The sequence below is a fragment of the Megalops cyprinoides genome, chromosome 3 (genome assembly GCF_013368585.1).
Source record: "Megalops cyprinoides isolate fMegCyp1 chromosome 3, fMegCyp1.pri, whole genome shotgun sequence".
Lineage (NCBI taxonomy): Eukaryota > Metazoa > Chordata > Actinopteri > Elopiformes > Megalopidae > Megalops > Megalops cyprinoides.
The window spans coordinates 47,107,788-47,126,752 of NC_050585.1; the positions used below are offsets into that span (position 1 = coordinate 47,107,788).

At 49.5% G+C, this 18,965-nt stretch overlaps 1 protein-coding gene across 1 annotated transcript; it reads right to left on the reverse strand.

Annotated features, from left to right (window-relative positions):
• Positions 1 to 450: 450 nt before the first annotated feature.
• On the reverse strand, positions 451 to 16,929 carry siah2l (seven in absentia homolog 2 (Drosophila)-like). The gene is made up of 2 exons (XM_036524816.1): positions 16,372 to 16,929; positions 451 to 1,674 (listed from the first exon to the last, which is right to left on the reverse strand). The coding sequence occupies exons 1-2, from the start codon at positions 16,807 to 16,809 to the stop codon at positions 1,123 to 1,125; spliced, it is 990 nt and encodes a 329-aa protein (XP_036380709.1). The 5' UTR covers positions 16,810 to 16,929; the 3' UTR covers positions 451 to 1,122.
• Between the last annotated feature and the right edge of the window lie 2,036 nt (positions 16,930 to 18,965).

The window sequence follows — 18,965 nt, forward strand, 5'->3', positions numbered from 1 at the left end:
CCCTATAATATTCCAGTCCCTACCCCCATTTCTCCAATAACCAGGGATGACCCATCAAATAGTGATTTTGGAGCCCCTTTGCAGGCTAATCTTCAGTCTCATTTCAAGTTGACCAGAAGAAATCTGAAAGGCCTTTTCCTCACCTCAGAGTGAAAAGCGAATCCTTTGTCCCCTGGGTACACACATCTCTCACATGAGGAGGGGACAGACAGAGCAGCCGGCTGAGACGTCACAAAGCCGTTAAAATCAGAACAGGCCGTTCCTCACCGTTTTCAAACATGGCGGACAGACATGCAGTCTTTTTTGCGACAATCTTTGTCACCACCATGCAGACCCCTCACGAGAGACACTACAATCATCATCAGAACATTTAATAGAACATTTCATACACATGCTAGTCATCAGCTAGCTTGTTAGCCTTATAGGGTCAAAGTGGTACAATTTCTGGTCGTTCAGCTGATGGCTCGGCATACCCCTTTCCTTAATGCCACTGTACCACATGCTTTATGGTACAGTCTGCAGATGAAATCTTCGCCCGGGCTGAAACGCGTGTTGCCTGAGCCCGATCGGACCGATCCAGGCTGCAGCGGCTCTTTCAGACCCCAGCTCAACCCAAGTGCATTCATAAAGTCCTCAAGGGTTGCAGACCCTCACAGCGCCACCTTGAGCGCGTATAGGTTCATTACACAGCCGCCGGACTGGGGCCGTGAGAATGGCCCGCATCGGTCCCGCCACCCTCCTGACACGGGTCTAAGATCAAGGAAACGGTGAGGAGACGGCGTCTGTCTCCTGCCTGAGCACTTCAGGTGTGGCCCACACCGTTCAGCACAGCAGGGCCAACAGACTCATCTCTCCTGCTCCCAGCACCTCTTCTGTGTGCCAGTCCAGACCTTGCCAGACTGAGGAAATCTCAATTCAAGTTTTGAGAGTGGGGGGTTTTGGTCAAACCAGCCTCAGAAAGCCTCTGAAGATGTCTTCAGAAAAGAAAAGAAATATACATAAATAAATACATGTATCTAATCTCCTTCCTTCTCCGTCCGAGCACGCTACTGTACAGGGAAACGGCATCCTGATGAGGCGGGAGCTCGTGGTGAGGGGGGGCCGGGGGGCCGCAAGCCCGGCTCAGCACATGGAGATGGTGACGTTGATGCCTAGGTTGCCGTTGTCTGCGAAGAGGTGGGCGATGGAGGTGTCGAACACCAGGCAGTCGCTGTTCATGATGGCGGCGGCCACGCCGTCGTGGATGGAGCGCGGCGTGGCCTCCCAGGTGAGCCGGCGGCGGTTGCCGTTGAGCTCCAGGCGGTAGGCGAAGTTCTCCGCCTGCTTGCGCGTGCCGATGAGCAGCACGATGGCGAAGAACTGCTGGTGGCCCTCGTACTTCTCCTGCTTCTCCAGCACCAGCATGAAGTGGTGGCCGAAGCAGGACTGCATCATCACCCAGTCCACGGCGCCCGGCAGGTTGATGTCCGTGGCCAGGAAGACGATGTCCTCGCCCTGCAGCGTGGTGATGGACTTGTGGGCGTGCATCAGGTGGGGCATGACTGCCTCCAGGGAGCCCTGCCACTTGCAGGAGGCTCCGGGGCAGGGGCAGGTATAGGGCCGGAACTCACACACCTCCTCGTGCTCCGGCTTCTCGCTGTGGTGCAGTGACAGCAGACAGCCAGCAGAGGCATACTGGAGACAGGCAGGAAAGAGGGAGGGGGAGGGGGGGGCACAGCGGAGGATGGCAGGAAAAGGGAGAGAGAAGGGGCGGGGGGGGGGGGGGGGGGGGGGGGACAAGGAGAAAGAGTAGGGCAGGAAAAGAAAGGTTGTTTGGAAGGAGAGAGGGAAGGTATGTCAAGGGTATGGGGGGGGGGGGGGAAGAAATATAATCAACATCCTGTCCAAAAAGAGCCTGTCCTCATAACAGTACCCTGTTCCCCAAACAGAGCGCAAGTCATACCTCAGCACAAAGGTCTTCAGTGCACATTCATATGTTCTCAAAAACAGCTAGGCATAAAGAGGACAGTAAGAACAATGATGATAAGAATCCAATTGCCCTCCATTGTGTGTGTGTGTGTGTGTGTGTGTGTATATGTGTGTGTGTGTGTGTGTGTGTGTGTGTGTGTGTGTGTGTGTGTGTGTGTGTGTGTGTGCGTGTGTGCACGCGCGCGTGTGTGGAGACAGAAGGGTAGAATAGCTTGGGTCAATCATGAGATGAAGAATTGCACTGTTCCAGGAGAGGACCCTCTACTTGATTATCTTAGACAGGACATACCAGTGAAGGTCAAACAGACCTGCTCTTCCAGCTTCCTCCACTGCAGAATCATACATTTCCCATGCTGTGCACCTCCAAAAGCCCCATTCCCCTGAGCACAGACACACACACATACACACACACACACACACACGTACAAGCTTCACATACACAGACACACACTTCACATACAGATATGCACACCACACACACAAGCTTGACACACACGTGCATACTCACATACTATACACACATATCATACACATACATACATACACACACTTTACATATTTGCACAAACATACACATCACGTACAAAGACACAAATAGGCTTATTCTTGAAAGCCCAACAATAAAACGATCAATTGATGGTTACTATAAAAAGCTCCACTATGCCCCGGCTTGACAAACGCAACCACAACATGCCATTTCCCAGAAGCAGATGGGAAATATTCCAGATAAGCGCTGTCATTAGGAGGACTGCGCCTTATTAAAATGTCTAGCAGGAGCATCGTCATGCATTGGCATGCAGGGAGCACTCTGACGGAAGTAAAGAGAAGGCACTGAACTCTGCAAGCATTAAGTGGATTATTTAATCGAAAGCCTATTCATCGGAGTGCCTGCCCGTTTTTGGAGGTGGAATGGAGGTCAATAAGGGAAGGTAGAGAGGAAGGAGGGGGCTGGGGAACTCCTGATATAATAGTCTCCAGTACGCCCTTACAATTTTAGGCAAGATAACCTTCCAGCGTCCCGGGTGTCTTCTACCTCGCTGCCAAGGGGGACAAATGTGCTCCTAGAAGGCTGGGACAACTCAGGGCAAGGGGCGGGGAGAATGGGAGGAGGGGGGCGGGGACAAGGGTGAGGAGGACGTCCCTTTCTGCTCCAGTAAACTGCCCCGAGGGGAGAACTTCAGTATTGGTTCTATTAATTATTCATCGGAGCGGTAACTCGGTGGTCGCCCGCTGAAATCGATCCATGTTAGCCACTCAAATGGCCCGGTGGGTCCCAACAGCGTGACACGCAGAAATACCGCACTAAGAGCCCAAAAGTCAAGAGGAAGAGCACAGCACTTCGTCCTCAGGTGACATACAAAGATAATCTTCAAGATTGTCACAAGGTTCATGGTTTATAAACGTTCAAGACTGTCAAAATCGATGCTCTATTCAGCTGGTAAACAACAAAAATTTGCCAGTATATCCCTCCCCCAAATTCTGTCCACTTAAAATCCCTGGATTTTTCTCTGATCCAAACCATATGATGTAAAAGTGCCTTAGCATTCATTTTAGAATAGCGTGTCCTCTGTCAGACGGGTTTCCTCATACAGAATTGGAATGACAGGGCTTTCCTGCACACCGCGCAGTTGTTGCCGATGGTGTGTGAAGGTGAGCTGTGCTGGGTTTAACCTCAGAGCTGGATTTAACCTCAGAGCCGCGTTACAGTGGTACACAGGCAGCGAGCCTCCACCAACAGCCCCACAGAGGAGCCGGGGGAGGGGGTAAAGAGTCCCCAGGGTTGGGGATATAGGATCATGGTCTCTAAGTGATTAACCCGTGTCCTCCAGGGACGCCTTTCCATACGCAATTAGGACAGTACCATTTTATTAAGCGGCTTCTTTAAATAGGTTGAGGATATTTAACACTAAGTATCAATAAGAACAGAGCCCTTTTCTAAAATTTTGCCTCACAGCGGTATGATAAGTATCTTATAAAGATGTGCTCATATGCATGCACACACAGAGGCACGCAGACACACACACACACACGCGCAGACACACACACACACACACACACACACTCGTACACATATATGCATGCACACACATGAACACGCACATCTATGCGCACACACATGCGCTCTCTCTCACACACACACACACACACACACACACACACACGGGGGCAAAAACCGACCAGTTGATATTCTAATCCCCCAGACAGAGGCACATGAGCTAACAAATCTGCTTGTGGCGCTGAACGCTGAATTTTCATCCCTTTCTTTTTTTAATTAAAACTTAATCCAGCCCCGGCCTGATCTCTGGGGGCCTGTCGCGATAAGGAGGCATTCCCTTTTTAGCTCACACACTGAAGCCGAACCAAGCCAATCCTACGGAAATGCAAAACAGCCAAAGAGAGGCACTTGTTGGGGGGGGATAATTTAAGCTTTTCTTCCCCACTTTCATGTTACGAAACGGATACCCAGCGACAAAATCTGGCCTGTGGAAGCAATAAGCATGCCGTGCAATATGCGCTCGGATTTATCCCCCCCCCTCTCTGAAGTAAGAGCACAATCCTACCATGCCGATCAACAAGGACACTGCATCAGTGTTCTCCCAACATGCCTTTGCAAACATACTTCAATCAATACACACATATAGAGCAATCCATGACAATTCCATTGTGAAAGATGCTGCACTAAATGACATTTGATTGATGCCTCCCCTCCAAGAGTCCAGCGCGGAATCTCAGACCTTAGCGCTGCAGCTCAGATGCATTAGAGTAAAGTAACCGGGACCCTGGGGAGAAGGACATGGTCTGCTTCAAATTCACTTCTGTTTATTAATCTAATTTATAGCAAAGGTTTTTTTTTTTTTTACCAACAAGCCTAACCCTCCTGTTAGGAACAGAGGAGCATCCATCACTGCGGAGAAATCCTCCTCCACCAAATTAGGACTGACAGGCTGAGCAACGCGATACTGACACCGGGATCCTTTGAGACAAAACATCCTGCCTTGGCTTTTGTCGAATGAGACATGGAGGTTGACCTACTTCAGAACCACTGCATCTTACACATTACATTACTGTTATTTAACAGACCCTCTTACCCAGAGTGACTTACAGAGGTTATAATCTTTACATGCTATGCATTTATACAGCTGGATATTTACTGAGGCAATTATGGGTTAAGTACCTTGCTCTAGGGTACAGCAGCAGTGTCCCGGCAGGGAATCGAACCAGCAATCTTTTGGTTGGGAGCCCAGCTTCTTACCACTGTGCTACACTGCTGCCCCATTACACTTCCTCTGCAGCAAGCATTGAGAACAAACATGTTTTGGGGCTGAAAGCCCTCTGCCCCATTTCAGTGCAGGACTAAGACCCGGAGAGCACCCAGGCGCAGAGACACCTGAGGTCCCCCACAGAACCTTTTGGGCTCAGTGAGGCCCATGTTTTCCCCCAGATCCGTCCAGCACCACGCGCCGATTGCAGCCGCCCCAAACGTCAAACTCCGCTCTCATTAAGGCGGCAAGGACACCGTGACCCAGTTAGTTAAAACGTCAAGTGAAAAAGAGGATGCCAGGGAGAGAGCCCGTGCGGGGAGGCATTCAGCGGCTGGTCCCTGGAGGCTGAGCAACGGGGGGGGTTTGGCTGCGCGCGTGGGGCATCTCATCACCAAGTGACACGATCATTATTACCCGACTCCGAGCGGGTCACACTAGGCTCGCTGCAGTGCGGCGGGGGCGGGCGGGCTGCTTTTTCCTCTTCAGCCTCGCAATCAAAGGACAGAGAGGAAACCCCCCGGGACCCCTCGTTTCATGGCTTTCTTGTCGCCGCTCTCTCTGCCCATGACATCACCAGTTACTGGGAATGCGGAGTCGTAATTAGGAGGGGTGTTTACAGAGAGAGAGCCCGCAGCTCGGATAACCTGAAAAAGATCCGGCCGCCGGATGCTGGAGGTCTAATTTCTCCTCCCCGCGGCAGGTCACGGATAGCCGAAGCGGAGCCCTGTCCTGGACCCTGCTAACGTCAGTGTGCCAAACAGACCCGACTCCATGCAGCCCCGTCCCGGATCGATAACGATTGCCCTGAAAGTTTCAGACGCAATGACACCAAGCAGAAGACCCCGATAATTCGGTTAGAGAGATAAAGCGCTGCACTGTCTGGCTTTCTCGTCCTCTCTCACTCTCTGCATTAACGGTTTCCAGTACGGAGTGATGTGCCATCTACGTCTCCCGATAAAGCACAGAAAACACACAGGCGCTGGTGCTGTGAAGTACGAGAGAGAAGCGGAACGGTGCCCATCAAATTGCTTGAGAGTCAAAATGCAGGGGAGTGCGGCTGAATTTGATAAATGACATTGCATTACTGGATGTAGGTAATGTAGGTGTCAAACCTGGACACATCAATATAGGTGTCAAACCACCAAGCTCTGCCCTGATAGTAAATGTTCTCACAGAATGAGCCGGCATCCCGCACACGGGCAGTGACTGTTAACCACAGTTAAACCCCCGGGATGGTAATGTATCACAGCAATGGATGGGCTGTAACAGCGGTGCGGCAGTGTAGCATAGTGGTTAAGGAGCAGGACTTGTAGCCGAAAGGTTGCCGCCCCCGCTGGGCCACTGCTGCTGTACCCTTTGGCAAGGTACTTAACCCAGAATTGCCTCAGCTGCATAAATGGATGGAGATGTATAAATGTAAAAAAAACAAAAAAAACAAATGTAACTGATGTAAGTCTTATCCAGTATGACACTGGGTAAGAGTGTCTGCTAAATGCAAGTAATGTAATGTAATGTAATGGTGCTATGGATAATGAGGGGGTGAGCCAATGACGGGCACTCACCTCACTCCCCGGCAGCGGCTTGGTGTGGCACACGGGCCGGGCGGACCCCGCCCCATGAGGGCGTGGCCATCCCAGCAGGCAGCGCCACTGGGACAGCTCCCGCAGGAGCGGAAGGCAGGAGGCCGGGCACAGCATCGCCCCTCGGGGGCGGCACGGTGGGGCGCCCTTTCACACACACTCACACAGATGCCGAATTTCACACCCCGCCAGCCAGCCCTCTGACACGATGCCCGACCTGCCAATTACCCCCCCTACGCTACAATCATACCCCAACCACGTCTCAGCGCTGTGGAGGACGTCCAGCCAAATTCCCCAACTACTTCATTCCTCGACCTCCAAAGAGAAGCGAGCGATATCGCTGCCCTGACTTTCTCAGCGCGTTACTCCTCGGCAGTGTGACGGCCAGCCCGATGTCAAAGTGTGTCTTTCGCAGCTCGCAGAAACTCAGAGCCGATCGCCCCGGAGGAACCCGAGGGGACCCGGCCGCGGCGCGGGGTCAGATGTTTTCTGCCTGCGAGTGAAAGCCGCGGGGGAAAAGCCGCGGGTGGCAGATTGATTAGAGTGCGGCGACAAGCGAGTGCACTCTGCTGATTACTTTCACAGTTAATCCAGCCAGCCCCCCTAATACAAGACGTGTGGACTATAAACAGCCTGCAACACAACTCGTTCGCCCTCCCTCCCCTCTCTCTCCCTCCTCTCTCTGCCACAACAAAGCCACGCGGACCATCTGTAGTGGAATTCCAGCTCTCTCTCTCCAGACCCCTCACACAGTCAAACACACAGACTAACACCGCTCACAACACCCCCCCCCCCTTATTCACACCACACACTGCTAGAACAATAAGCAACCACTGCAGTCCAACACAGTGAGACGCTGTACGCAAAATGTTGTACACATGTTTCTCAATCACGCACATGCCATGCTACATTTGCAGTAACAGGGAAAAGCACGCTAAGTGCTTCTCTGAAATCTGCCAAAATGTTGACAGGCACACGCGCATGCGGGCTAAGCGGAACAAAGAACTTTCTGTCCCCGGCGCGGTAGCCGCTGTCCTGTCTGTGCGAAAAGCCCTCTGTCACACGCGCGCGCGTGCGGGCGGGCGGACGGGGAACCGAGCGCTCACGCTGCCCGTCCGCACGCCGGCCCCCTCCGTCACCAACGATTCCCCCGCGACCGCGCGCCCCTCTCTCTCTCTCTCTCTCTCTCTCTCCGTCAGCTGAGCGCCCCCCTCTCTGCCACAGCAGAGCAGAGCAGCAGCAGAGCCGAGCGGCAGCAGCAGTCCAGGAGCTCGTTCCTTCAGCTTCCGACTGCAGCACTAACAGAACGAACACCGGGAGGGAGAAGGAGAGTGGGAGAGGGGGAGGGAGTCAGGGGGAGGAGAGAGAGAGAGAGAGAGAGAGAGAGAGAGAGAGAGGGGGGGGGGGGGGGGACTGGGGGGGGGGAGTTTGTTAGCCGAGTAGAATCCCCCCCCCCCCCCCAACATCTCTTACCCCCCTTCCTTTTCTCCTTTCCTCTTTTCTCATTCTCAGTCTTTCTCCTGCAGGACAGCCATGTTGGGACTCACGGACTCCTCCTCCTCCTCCTCCAGGCAGAACTAGCCATCTTCTCTTCTTTCATGCCTTTTTTCTTTCAATGCCTTCCAGCACTTTGAACTCTAACATCCAAGAGCAACCGAGATTATGTGTGTGTGTGTGTGTGTGTGTGTGTGTGTGTGCACGTGCCCGGGCGCGTGTGCCTCCATCTGTGAGTGTCCCCACAGAGGGGGAGAGAGCGGAGCTGGGGGAGTGAGAGAAGGGTCATGTTAGCGGCGGTGCTGGAAGCTGGCTTCACTGGCATGTGCTGCGGCAGCTGCTGTTCAGCCGCTGCCTTTGATTTCCCCTCAGTCTCTCCCCGCGGCGCAGAGAGCTCTGACCTCCCACCACAGGATTTTTGGTTGAGCGGTCCTGCACACCTCTGCGCCTGAAAGCAAGCGGGTCCGCAGCAAAGAGCCTCCTTCTCCGCGATCACAGCTGGAGAGGAGAAACAAGCTCTGTCCTCCCTACTAAGATGCCTGCCTCCTTCCCCTGCCAATCTTTTCATACACAGAACCTTACACCCATATGTACTCGCATGCACACACAAAAAGGAACAAACACATATACATGCATACAGACACATACAAACACATACATGTACATATATGAAAACAGGAACAAGTACATGTGCACACACAAGCAAACACGCAAATGCATATGCACACAAATTCACAAGCGCACACACAAGCACAAAGAAAAAATCTACAGATACACGTAAACACATACCAAAAAACACGTTCAGCCACACACATGCACACACACACACACACACACGCACGCACACGCACACACACAGACACACATGCACCCACACAAAGATAAGCCGCACACCCCTCCAGCTCCCCACAGTGTAAATGGCTGTCTATTTTTAGCCTCAGCAGTGAGTGACAGTACAATCAGGCGAGGTTACAATTGAGGGGGAGCCGCGCATGTGAGCGAGGCTGCACAGAAGTCTGTCAAAGCCGCCGCGCGGGAAGCCTGAGAGAGATCTCTCACAGCTCTCCAGACAAAACCAGCATCCCTGGCGCACGCCGCCGCACACACACAACACGCACACGCTCTGGCCAAACGGCGTGCGCACGCAGCAATTACGACCCCATAATGAGCAATGAAGCGCCGGCCGGTGCGGTGCGCTCCGAGAGGGGAAACGCGCGAAACTCAGGTACTTAAAACCTCCGCCGTTCAATTAAGCGGCGACCGATCGGGATTCACCGAAGCAGCGGCTTCATCCGCAGATTAATGGGCCTCGGCGCCCAGCGAAACAGAGAGGACGGAGATGACGCGGTAACCCTGATTCAGCAAAACAAAGACCCACGAATTTTCTTTGTCGTAACTCATGTCTGTCAAAATTCACATCTATCAACAACTGCTTGATGAGTTCCAAATTGATTCCAGTAAATCAAAACACACGCACAGACACATACACACACACACACACACACACAAGCATATAAATATTCATGCATGGCTCAGAAAATCATAGCACTCCATTGGGACGATCAATATTTGAAGCTACAGGCAAATGAGGAGATGCTTTAGTACTGTTCTGCCCTCTGCCTTTCCATTCCAGTACACCCCTAAGACCTCATGAGGAGAAGAGCTCTAGCCCAAGCCCTAACACCCTGCACTGGAGGTGGTGTGAAATGCAGGCGGGGAGGGGGTCGGAGTAGGACTGGCAGTCTTCCATAGCTGCCCCCCCCCGCCATTCTCTAAATACACACACATCAGAGGATCTGCACACACCAGAATGTGTTACAGTTTGGTGCGCCTGCACTTGATGAGATTTTCAGAGTGTGAAATGAAGATGAGGAAAAGCCGAGAGGCAGGGGAGGAGGGGTGGGAATACAGGGGGGGGGGGGGGGGGGGTACCTTCAGTCCAACACAAGCATTCTGCCAGTTTTCTGTGCTATTGTGTGTACACACATACACACAAAGGGGTAAAAAAGATATTCAAATATATTAGCATGTAATAAACCCCAAACAATTGGGACTTTGTGTGTGTGAGTCACAGAGCCACAGCTTACTGACCGGCTCCAACCCACAAGCTCTTTGGCATAAAATTACTGAATCAGCATTAATGAAATTCTAGTCGCAATTCTGACTAACCCTGTGCTAATGCTCTCTATTTCTTTCTCTCTCTCTCTCACTAGCTCAGCCCACTTCATATGACCTTTATGAAAAAAAAACACCTACTTGCCATGCTCTGAAGCTATCCATGTTAAATGAACTCTTCATACGACATAAAACCGTTTTTATTATCACCTTTGGGATGATCTATTAAAACCACATAACTGAGATGAAGTGTTTATAATTAACCTAACCAATAATGTTGATCATATATTGTCTTGGATAAGACATTTGTGCATTTCAGCGACAAAGCACAGGGTGGAAGTAATGCGCTAACAAGGAATGTACTCTACCAGCAAGCATTTCTCCAGTGAGATCATGTGTTTTTGTTTACCGGTTCAATCTAGAGGATATCTAGAAAAAAACATCTAGAAGAACAAGCCAGTCACATAGCCAGCCAGACTGTCGTCTTCTGTCATCAGCTAGCTAGAGTAGCAGAGACTAGAGCTTTGCTGAGAATATTTGCCTTTCAATTCTGGACTGGAACAAAGAAAATGACTGTTAGTCTTCTCAAACAGATTTTACAGTTTCAACGAACTGAAATCTGTCTAAAACCGTTCATGAAGGTCACCAGTGTAATGTTGTTACCCAAAATTCCAACTGAACATTTACACCAGTGGTGGATAAATTTTTATTGCATTAAATTTTAAGTTATCAAGCTAGCGAGTCGCAGAAAATGATTTTCCCCATCCTAAACAGATCATGCGGGGTACACTCAGCACTGGATAGCAATAAAGGATGTAGTGTCGGTTATTGGTTTTCATTAGTTGTTTATTAGTTCAGATCAGTTTCATAAGCAGTAATAAAATGTCACTCTCTATTTTGCCACATTTTTCGTCCCATATCCCGTAAGGGCTCGGCGGACTCGGTTAATATTCAAACCAGCTCGGCGTAACCAAATTAGGCAGAATGGCAGTAGGGGCATGAAGAGGGTGACAATAAGCATTTGCCCTGCAGTTGCAAGCTGTTCCGCCAAATTTCCTTTTCCCTCTGTAACATGCAAATATGGAACGGTATCATAAATTAGTACAGGAAGCAGCTGGCCTGCTCATCTTATTAAAAGAGGAAACACAGCAGCTTTGAAACTCTGATGCCACAAACGTATACTTGTTTATTTATCATTAACAAGCGTATCTACACTGATGTATAATTTTTAGGCTTCTTAGTTTTGAAGCTGTATCCAGACTTGGCCTTCTCACTCTTACAAACCTGCATGATGCTTGCAGTGCCCCTATTGCAGGCCCTCAAGGAACATATGATCGGAGTCAGCTGTTCAATGCATTCCATTACCATTACATTATTGTCATTTAGCAGACGCTCTTATCCAGAGCGACTTACATAGATTACAATTTTTTTACAGTGTTATCCATTTATACAATTGGATGTTTACTGAGGCAATTCTGGGTTAAGTAGCTTGCCCAAGGGTACAGCAGCAGTGGCCCAGTGGGGAATCGAATTGGTAACGCGTCCTGCTCGTTAACCACTATGCTACACTGCCCTACCCCTACTACCCCTAATGCAGGGAAAAATCTACTGAAACACAGGATACACCTGCCAGACCCCCTGCCCCTGTGTGTGGTATCCACTCCCATCCTCCATCCTACGGGGAGCGTTCAGCACAGGTGTCTAATTCACTGGCTAACTATCATTCCCAGAGTGGCATTTAGCTAAAGCTGCAGTCCCGGGGGGGAAGCTTCCCGCTCGCTGGGGCTGAAAGGGGTGGAATGGAGGAGAGATAAAAACACTTGTGATGTCAGAATCCCATCCTGGAACAGGATGACATCATCAGCAGTTCCAATCACTGGAGTGACACTGTGCTGGATGTGTAAGCGTGATTTTGCATATTTGCTTCCTGTTAATTTATTAGTCAGTTTCTTTGCTTTTCTGTTTTATTTAGAATATAGTTATTTGTTTTTATTTCATTGACTATTTTTTTTTTTTTTTTTACATAAACTTGACTCTTTCTCTTGGGTCTTTCTCTTGCTCGCTCTCTCTCTCTCTCTCTCTCTCTCTCTCACACACACACACACACACAGCTCTGTATAGTCAAAAAAAAAAAACGCATTTCCTCCTTAATTTTTTTTTTAAATCCACTAGTGAGATTAATCAGACATACCCATATTGAACACCTCTGAAGTGTGAATTCCATCAAGAACTCCTGCTCCCTCTCTGGATGTAATCAAGTGCCGAGATCCTTTTCAGTGTCAGACATTTTCGGCAGCACCTGGGCCCACTATGTGGCTATTCACAGCTTCACAACAGCAGGAATGCAAAGCAGAGAGGCACATTGCTCAACTGTACATGCAGCTGAGGACCGCTGCATCTGTCATTACTGCTGACATGCAAGGGAGATCAAGAGTGACGAACAAATCTGGCTAACGAAGTGGGCGGACCGTGGCAGCCAATGACAGACGACAGCACCGCTTTGACCTACGCAGTCCCCTCCCACCTCAAGGGAGATAAACTTTTCATTAAACACCAAGGGATTCATTTATGTCCTCTGAGGCACCCTACACTGCCCATATTAGGATGAATCCTCAGCCTGATGGGAACTTCCCAGTGTCCGCCACACCCTGTCTCTTCCTGGCTATGGAGGGCGAGCGGCTTCCTGGAAGGTCGGCTTCCCGTCACACGGAGAACACGTACACGCCTGACTCTGCAAAGCCGCTGCGCGAGGGCACGCGTGTCACCCTGCCACAGCGACTCATGTGTGAAATGAATCGCGTGCCGACGGCGTTCGCCGGGGCTCGCCTCTGTCACGCCCGGGGCCCGCAGTAAAACCCGGGGAGCGGAAAGCGGCAAACACGGTCCGCGGAAATGCTCCTTCTGAAGGGGGTCCTTAGCACTGCTGAGGCGCGAAATGTTGCGAGGTTTCCCATTAATTCTCCGGATGAATAATTGAGACGGAGAGGGCGGGAAAGAGGGAGGGAGGGATGGATGGAGGGGTGGGCAGGTGGACTTGCGCCAGAGGGGTCGTGCCGTACTCCGCAATCTGGTCCAGCGTGTGCTTGCTCTCTCGCTCTCTCTCTGTGGTGGCCGCAGATGAGGAGGCGAGATACGGAGGCGAGGCGGGCGTCGGAATCTTGCGATTAGCGCCACCAACGCTGTGACGACAGCGCCACGGAGCGCTCCGTCGAAATAGACGGCGGACGAAAATAAACCGCGCAGCCTCAGGGCAGAGCGCATCCGTGTCTAATCCTGTTGCGCGGTCAAATCCGCAGCTGGAAGCCGCTCTTTAGAGGCCTGGGGAGGCGCTGCTGGATCACTGAGGGCTGTGTTTGAGCCCTTCCTCTTTGGAGGGACTGGAGGAGGCACTGGATCCCCGACTTATGAGGGAATGGATCCTGGATCCCAGGACTGTGGACAGGAGAAAGTGAGGCGGGGATGTATGCCCTGAGGGAACTCCCAAAACTGGGACAGTCTTTCCCTGCGTCAGACATCTGTCCAAGGGGGGTGGGGGGGGGCGTGTTAGACACCGTAGATCCTGGAATGGGCCGCTGTCAGATGCTGTCCAATGACAATGGGTCCTTCTGGAGCAGGCATTACAGCGCGTGCCCTGGGGGTCCAGCAGTGAGAGGTCACACTCCCCTCACCGTGAACCCATGCCCTCAGTCAGCCAGCGACAGGCTCTCTCTAACGCGTCTGCCAGAAGGGCTGTGAAGAAGCCCCTCCCAGCACCGTCTATCTGCCACGGCCCAGTGCTCTGATCTAAGCCAGAGGACACCGCTTGCCACATGGCTGGGCGCCTGCGTTGACACTGCAACGATGCCCACTTGTCGGCTTCGCCACAGTCTTTCCCCCGGCCACAAACCCTCCCTCCCCCACACATCCTTCCCGCACTGACGGCACTCTAGCACAGTGGTTAAGGAGCGGGACTCGCAACCAAAAGGTTGCCGTTTCGATTCCCCACTGGGGCACTGCTGTTGTACCCTTGGGCAAGGTACTTAGCCCAGAATTGCCGCAATAAATAGCCAACTGGATAAATGGGTAACACTGTAAAAACCTATGTAAGTTTGCTACATGACAATAATGTAATGCAATGAAATGCAAACACAACACAGTGTCTGAAGGGAAACTCCGACCACACCGTTTCTGCCCACCGGTTCCCACTCCCCATCACTCATACACAAATACCGTTTCCATTACTGACCCTACACCACACGGCACAGCCTACACAGTAGGAGTATATGAAACAAGATCAATCCTTTACATCTCAGATATGGTATGAGGGATGTGCTGATGCACACATCTTGCTCAAACCACGCCGCAGTTTCACCTACACTCCGTCACGCTGACACCGCTTTCCATACGCCCTGCTGCTCCAGAAAGGCGTACAGAGATGGTTCACCATGACTCAGCTTTGGATAAAGGCTCATTACGAGCTTTTTAACCTCCGTAATGCAGTGCATTAAGCTGCCTCCCTCCACCGCTTCCAATGTGGAAACACTATTCCAGAGAAGAGGGCAAGAGATCACCTTTCACGAGCCAGCAACACCGTGCGGCATGAATACAACTTTAATGGTCCATCAATGCAATCAGAGCTCCATAACAAATCTGTTGCCAGGGAAGGCACTCACTTCCTCCCCGTCCACCCCTGTCCAGAAACAATGCCCGTGCCTCTCTGAAAGGAGGCCATCTGTCCTCTCGGTGCAAAGTGATGACAAGTGAAGCCAATCAGAATCAGGATGTTTTTGTCTGTCAGTCAGTCTGCCTGTCTGTCTGTGCGCACTGCAGGCCGTCTCTCAAGACTCAACCACAAAGGAAACAGTTGAGTCAGAGACAGACACAAACAGAACCATATCTCGCTGTTGGAGAACCATCAGAACACACAGCCCTAATCCAGGTGATCTAAATCAACCTCAACACTTAATCCCATCACACCTGAGTCTCTACCCCCCAATCATATTGACCACAAAGGCTACAGTGCTATTGATTTAAGAAACTAGGCTAATCATTGCAAGAACCAGGTATAATCCCATTAAAAAACTAGTTAAGATTTTAAAACTTTTCAACCGTACCTAACTTATATCTGGCCGTTACTTTGGGGTTATCGTTTCAAATACTCCGTTCCACATCAAAAGAAAAAAAAAACTACTGAGTAGGGTCGTTCTTATTCATAAGTATCCCAAATAAATAAGACTAACTCGTTAGCTGGCTTGTGTGATCTTTGGCCTTTAAACACATCATTGTAAGATCAACAACAGAAGCACGGCCAGACTAATCTTAAACTTTAATTAGGACCTGTAGATAAAGATACCTACATTAACTGTACAGAACAGTTCATGCCACACGACACCCAACTCCCACCATCTCCCTTCAGATCGAGATTAACGTGGCATGCCATCTGAACATTTGCCTCAGTTTCGGGTTAGTGCGGGTTTCGGTGAAGGCAGATGCTGCTGAATCGGCTAAAGTTTAACTTCGCACAACTTTGAAAGACTTTGAAATAAAACACAAGCATTACACTCAAACAGATGTGACATAAATGACTTCCATTTGTCCGATTTCCCATGTGTCAATCTTAATGTTCACCAAAATACGTCAGGTTCGCTGTGTTCGGGGGTACAGCAATATCCCCTCGATTCAAATTTGTAACTTTTTGTCGCCAGTCTTTCCAAAAACTAGCATTAGGTTGCTCATAACTCCGGACCACTGCAGTGTTTCCCAGTGCACGAACTCTGCACCACTCCTTCAAACTGAGACACGGGAGCTGGTGAGCAATCTAGTTAGCTAGTCAGCTACCCAGTGCCTTACAGAAACACTGAAATAACTCATTAAAAACTCACGTTAGTCGCTAGCTAGCTAGCAACTTGACATCATGCGAAATGAACCACAGCATGGCTTATTTTTTAACCTAGACGTAAGCAAGGTCTTACCTTACAAGGAAAGGGAAGAGTGGAGGCAACTTTCTCCATCGCCAAGTTTCTGATGCTCGGTGTAAGAGGGCCTCGACAAGTCGGGCAACAACTCAGCTTTTGCCGACACTGGTTGCAAACTAGGTGCCCGGCCTGGCATTGCAAGATTGGAGGCAGGACGTAGTCGAAACAGACGGGGCACTCAAACAACGCTGTTAGTTCGGCCGATTGACCCTGCAGCGCGGCAGCGGGCAGGGCAACGGCAGCAGCCGGGGCGGCTGAGCCAGCGCCGGCCACAGATCCTGACACTCCGGCGGCAGCGGCCGCTGCTGCCGCGGCCGCGGCGGCTGCAGCAGCGGCGGCAGCCGCGGCTCCCGCTGAAGCTCCGTGTTTGCCTCCTCCGGCTTTACCGGCCCCAAGTCCTCCGCCCCCGCCGCCCGCTGAGGACGGACGGCTCATGGCGATTGGTTCAGTTCTGTCTGGTGTACGTGAAAAAGCTCTAAACCAAAAGCCCTGTTTTGTACTCCGGATAAAGACCGCTTTCCTACTGCTTCCTAAAAAATCTCATGTCCCTGGGGACATAACATGGCTTCCCCTGTTTGATACACGATCGAGCGCAGATTGGGTGCACCTTTTCGGATTGACAGTATCTGAGCCAATCAGAAAACGCCCCTAGACGTTTATGTAATGCATGATATGTTTACAGGCAAGGATTTCGGGACATGTAGTTAATACTAACACTAAAACGAAACGGAACAACGAGTACACGCAAGCGGTCAGGTGGATTTAAAAGCACAGCTGGAATAAAATGATAGGCTTTTTTTCAACCGTCGACAGCCTACTAATTGAGTAACTGTGCGGTGATTCTTAAAAATTGGGACGTTAATTTAGGACCATACCTGACTGTCCAAATCATAAGATAAAACTTGAATTTAAAACATATGATCCAAAATCCTTCCAGTTGGAAAACAGCAACATCATTCCCTGTGAGGCAAATAATACACGTCATTCCTCATTGAGAAAAAAACATACCTGAAGAGAGGTGGTCTTATTCACTGTTCAGATTTGTCACCTCGCTACTGTGATATTGTGTGCAAACGTGACAGATTTTACACATATGATATGCGAATTTGTAAAGTAAAAGATTTACACCTAGCTTTTTAAATAGGATATACATGTCAAATCGAAAGAGGTTTCGAAAATTCCTTTTTTTATAGCGGAATTGATCTATATTGATATAAGAAAAGCGTAGAAATTAAATGGGAAATGCCACACACTTTTCAGTTCTGTGAGGTAACAGTGATCTCAACTATAATTACTCACATAATTAAATGACTGAGAATTCTGGGCTGTATGACAGATAATTAAAGAAGCAGATGGTCTCACAAACAGGTAATCAAATCGAAACAAGGCTCTTTCATTATGGGAAAAGGCTGTGTGGAAAACGGGCAAAGAGGCAAATGATAAGATTTCAAACTGTAGCACTGGGTTTCAGAATATTAATAGGAAAACTGTCTGGCAGCAGTAAATAAACATCAGGTGATTACAGAACAAATTCACCTTAGCCTCTCAATCCCTGAAGTAAACAGGTACACAGACTACAATGTAAATACATACTAAATACTAAATAATACATACTAAAGTAACCCTATTTCAGAGACAGTGGTATTTAAGTGACAAATATTGTGACAGTGTTACACAGTTACTGTACAAGTATATAAAAAATATTACATGATACATGCTCGAATTTTTGCTTGAGATGACTTGAGACTGGCTAAATGTCCTGGATTTTGAGGAAGGATTTTAAGGGCCTTTTTTTGACTGATTCAATGCACTTGTAAAATAAAATGTTGCCTTGTGGTCTTTGCTACAGGAGCTATGACAGCCAAAAGAGGCAAAAACACAGCATGTGTCAATACCACCTCCAAATCACAATGCAATTCTCCAGTTAGCCGTGGAAATGTTATTGATCTGTGCACACACACACATGTTCAAAAACACAATAAAACAGTACCATTGATTCCACAGCATTCTATATCTAGTTTCTAAATTTTGACCCTCCAGGCTTACCATCTGTCTGGTCCATAGGGACCCTTATTGATCTCTGCAATCATTCACTGAATCATCTGGTGCAATATCATAAATGCGTTTACACTGATCTTGAGTTTAACTCTTTCCTTCTAAAACCAACCAAACAAAGAGTCTAAATACTGTGTGCACATTTTCTTGTGCAAGCAGTTATTTTACACAACAAAAGTAAGCCACAGCCAGGTATATTTCAAATTCATACCTCATTAACTAAGTAATGAAACATTTATCCAGTGTTGCTATCATCACAAAGTTACTGGTGTGATTTTAATAAATTTGACAAGGATTTATGTGTATATACATTTTTTTTTTTTTATAAAGGACATTTTTGACATTCATCATACCCGTGTCTTCCATGTCTTTTTTCTCCACTCTGCCACAGCTCTCCAACAGCTCAGTGTGAATGCAAGACGACCAGCCAAAAGCTCAGCGAGGGTCATTGTGCCACTGCGCTGCCTTCACACTGAGGTGTTGCTTTCAAGCCCAGCCTGGCGGAGGTACAGACCGACACATTTCAATCAAAGAGC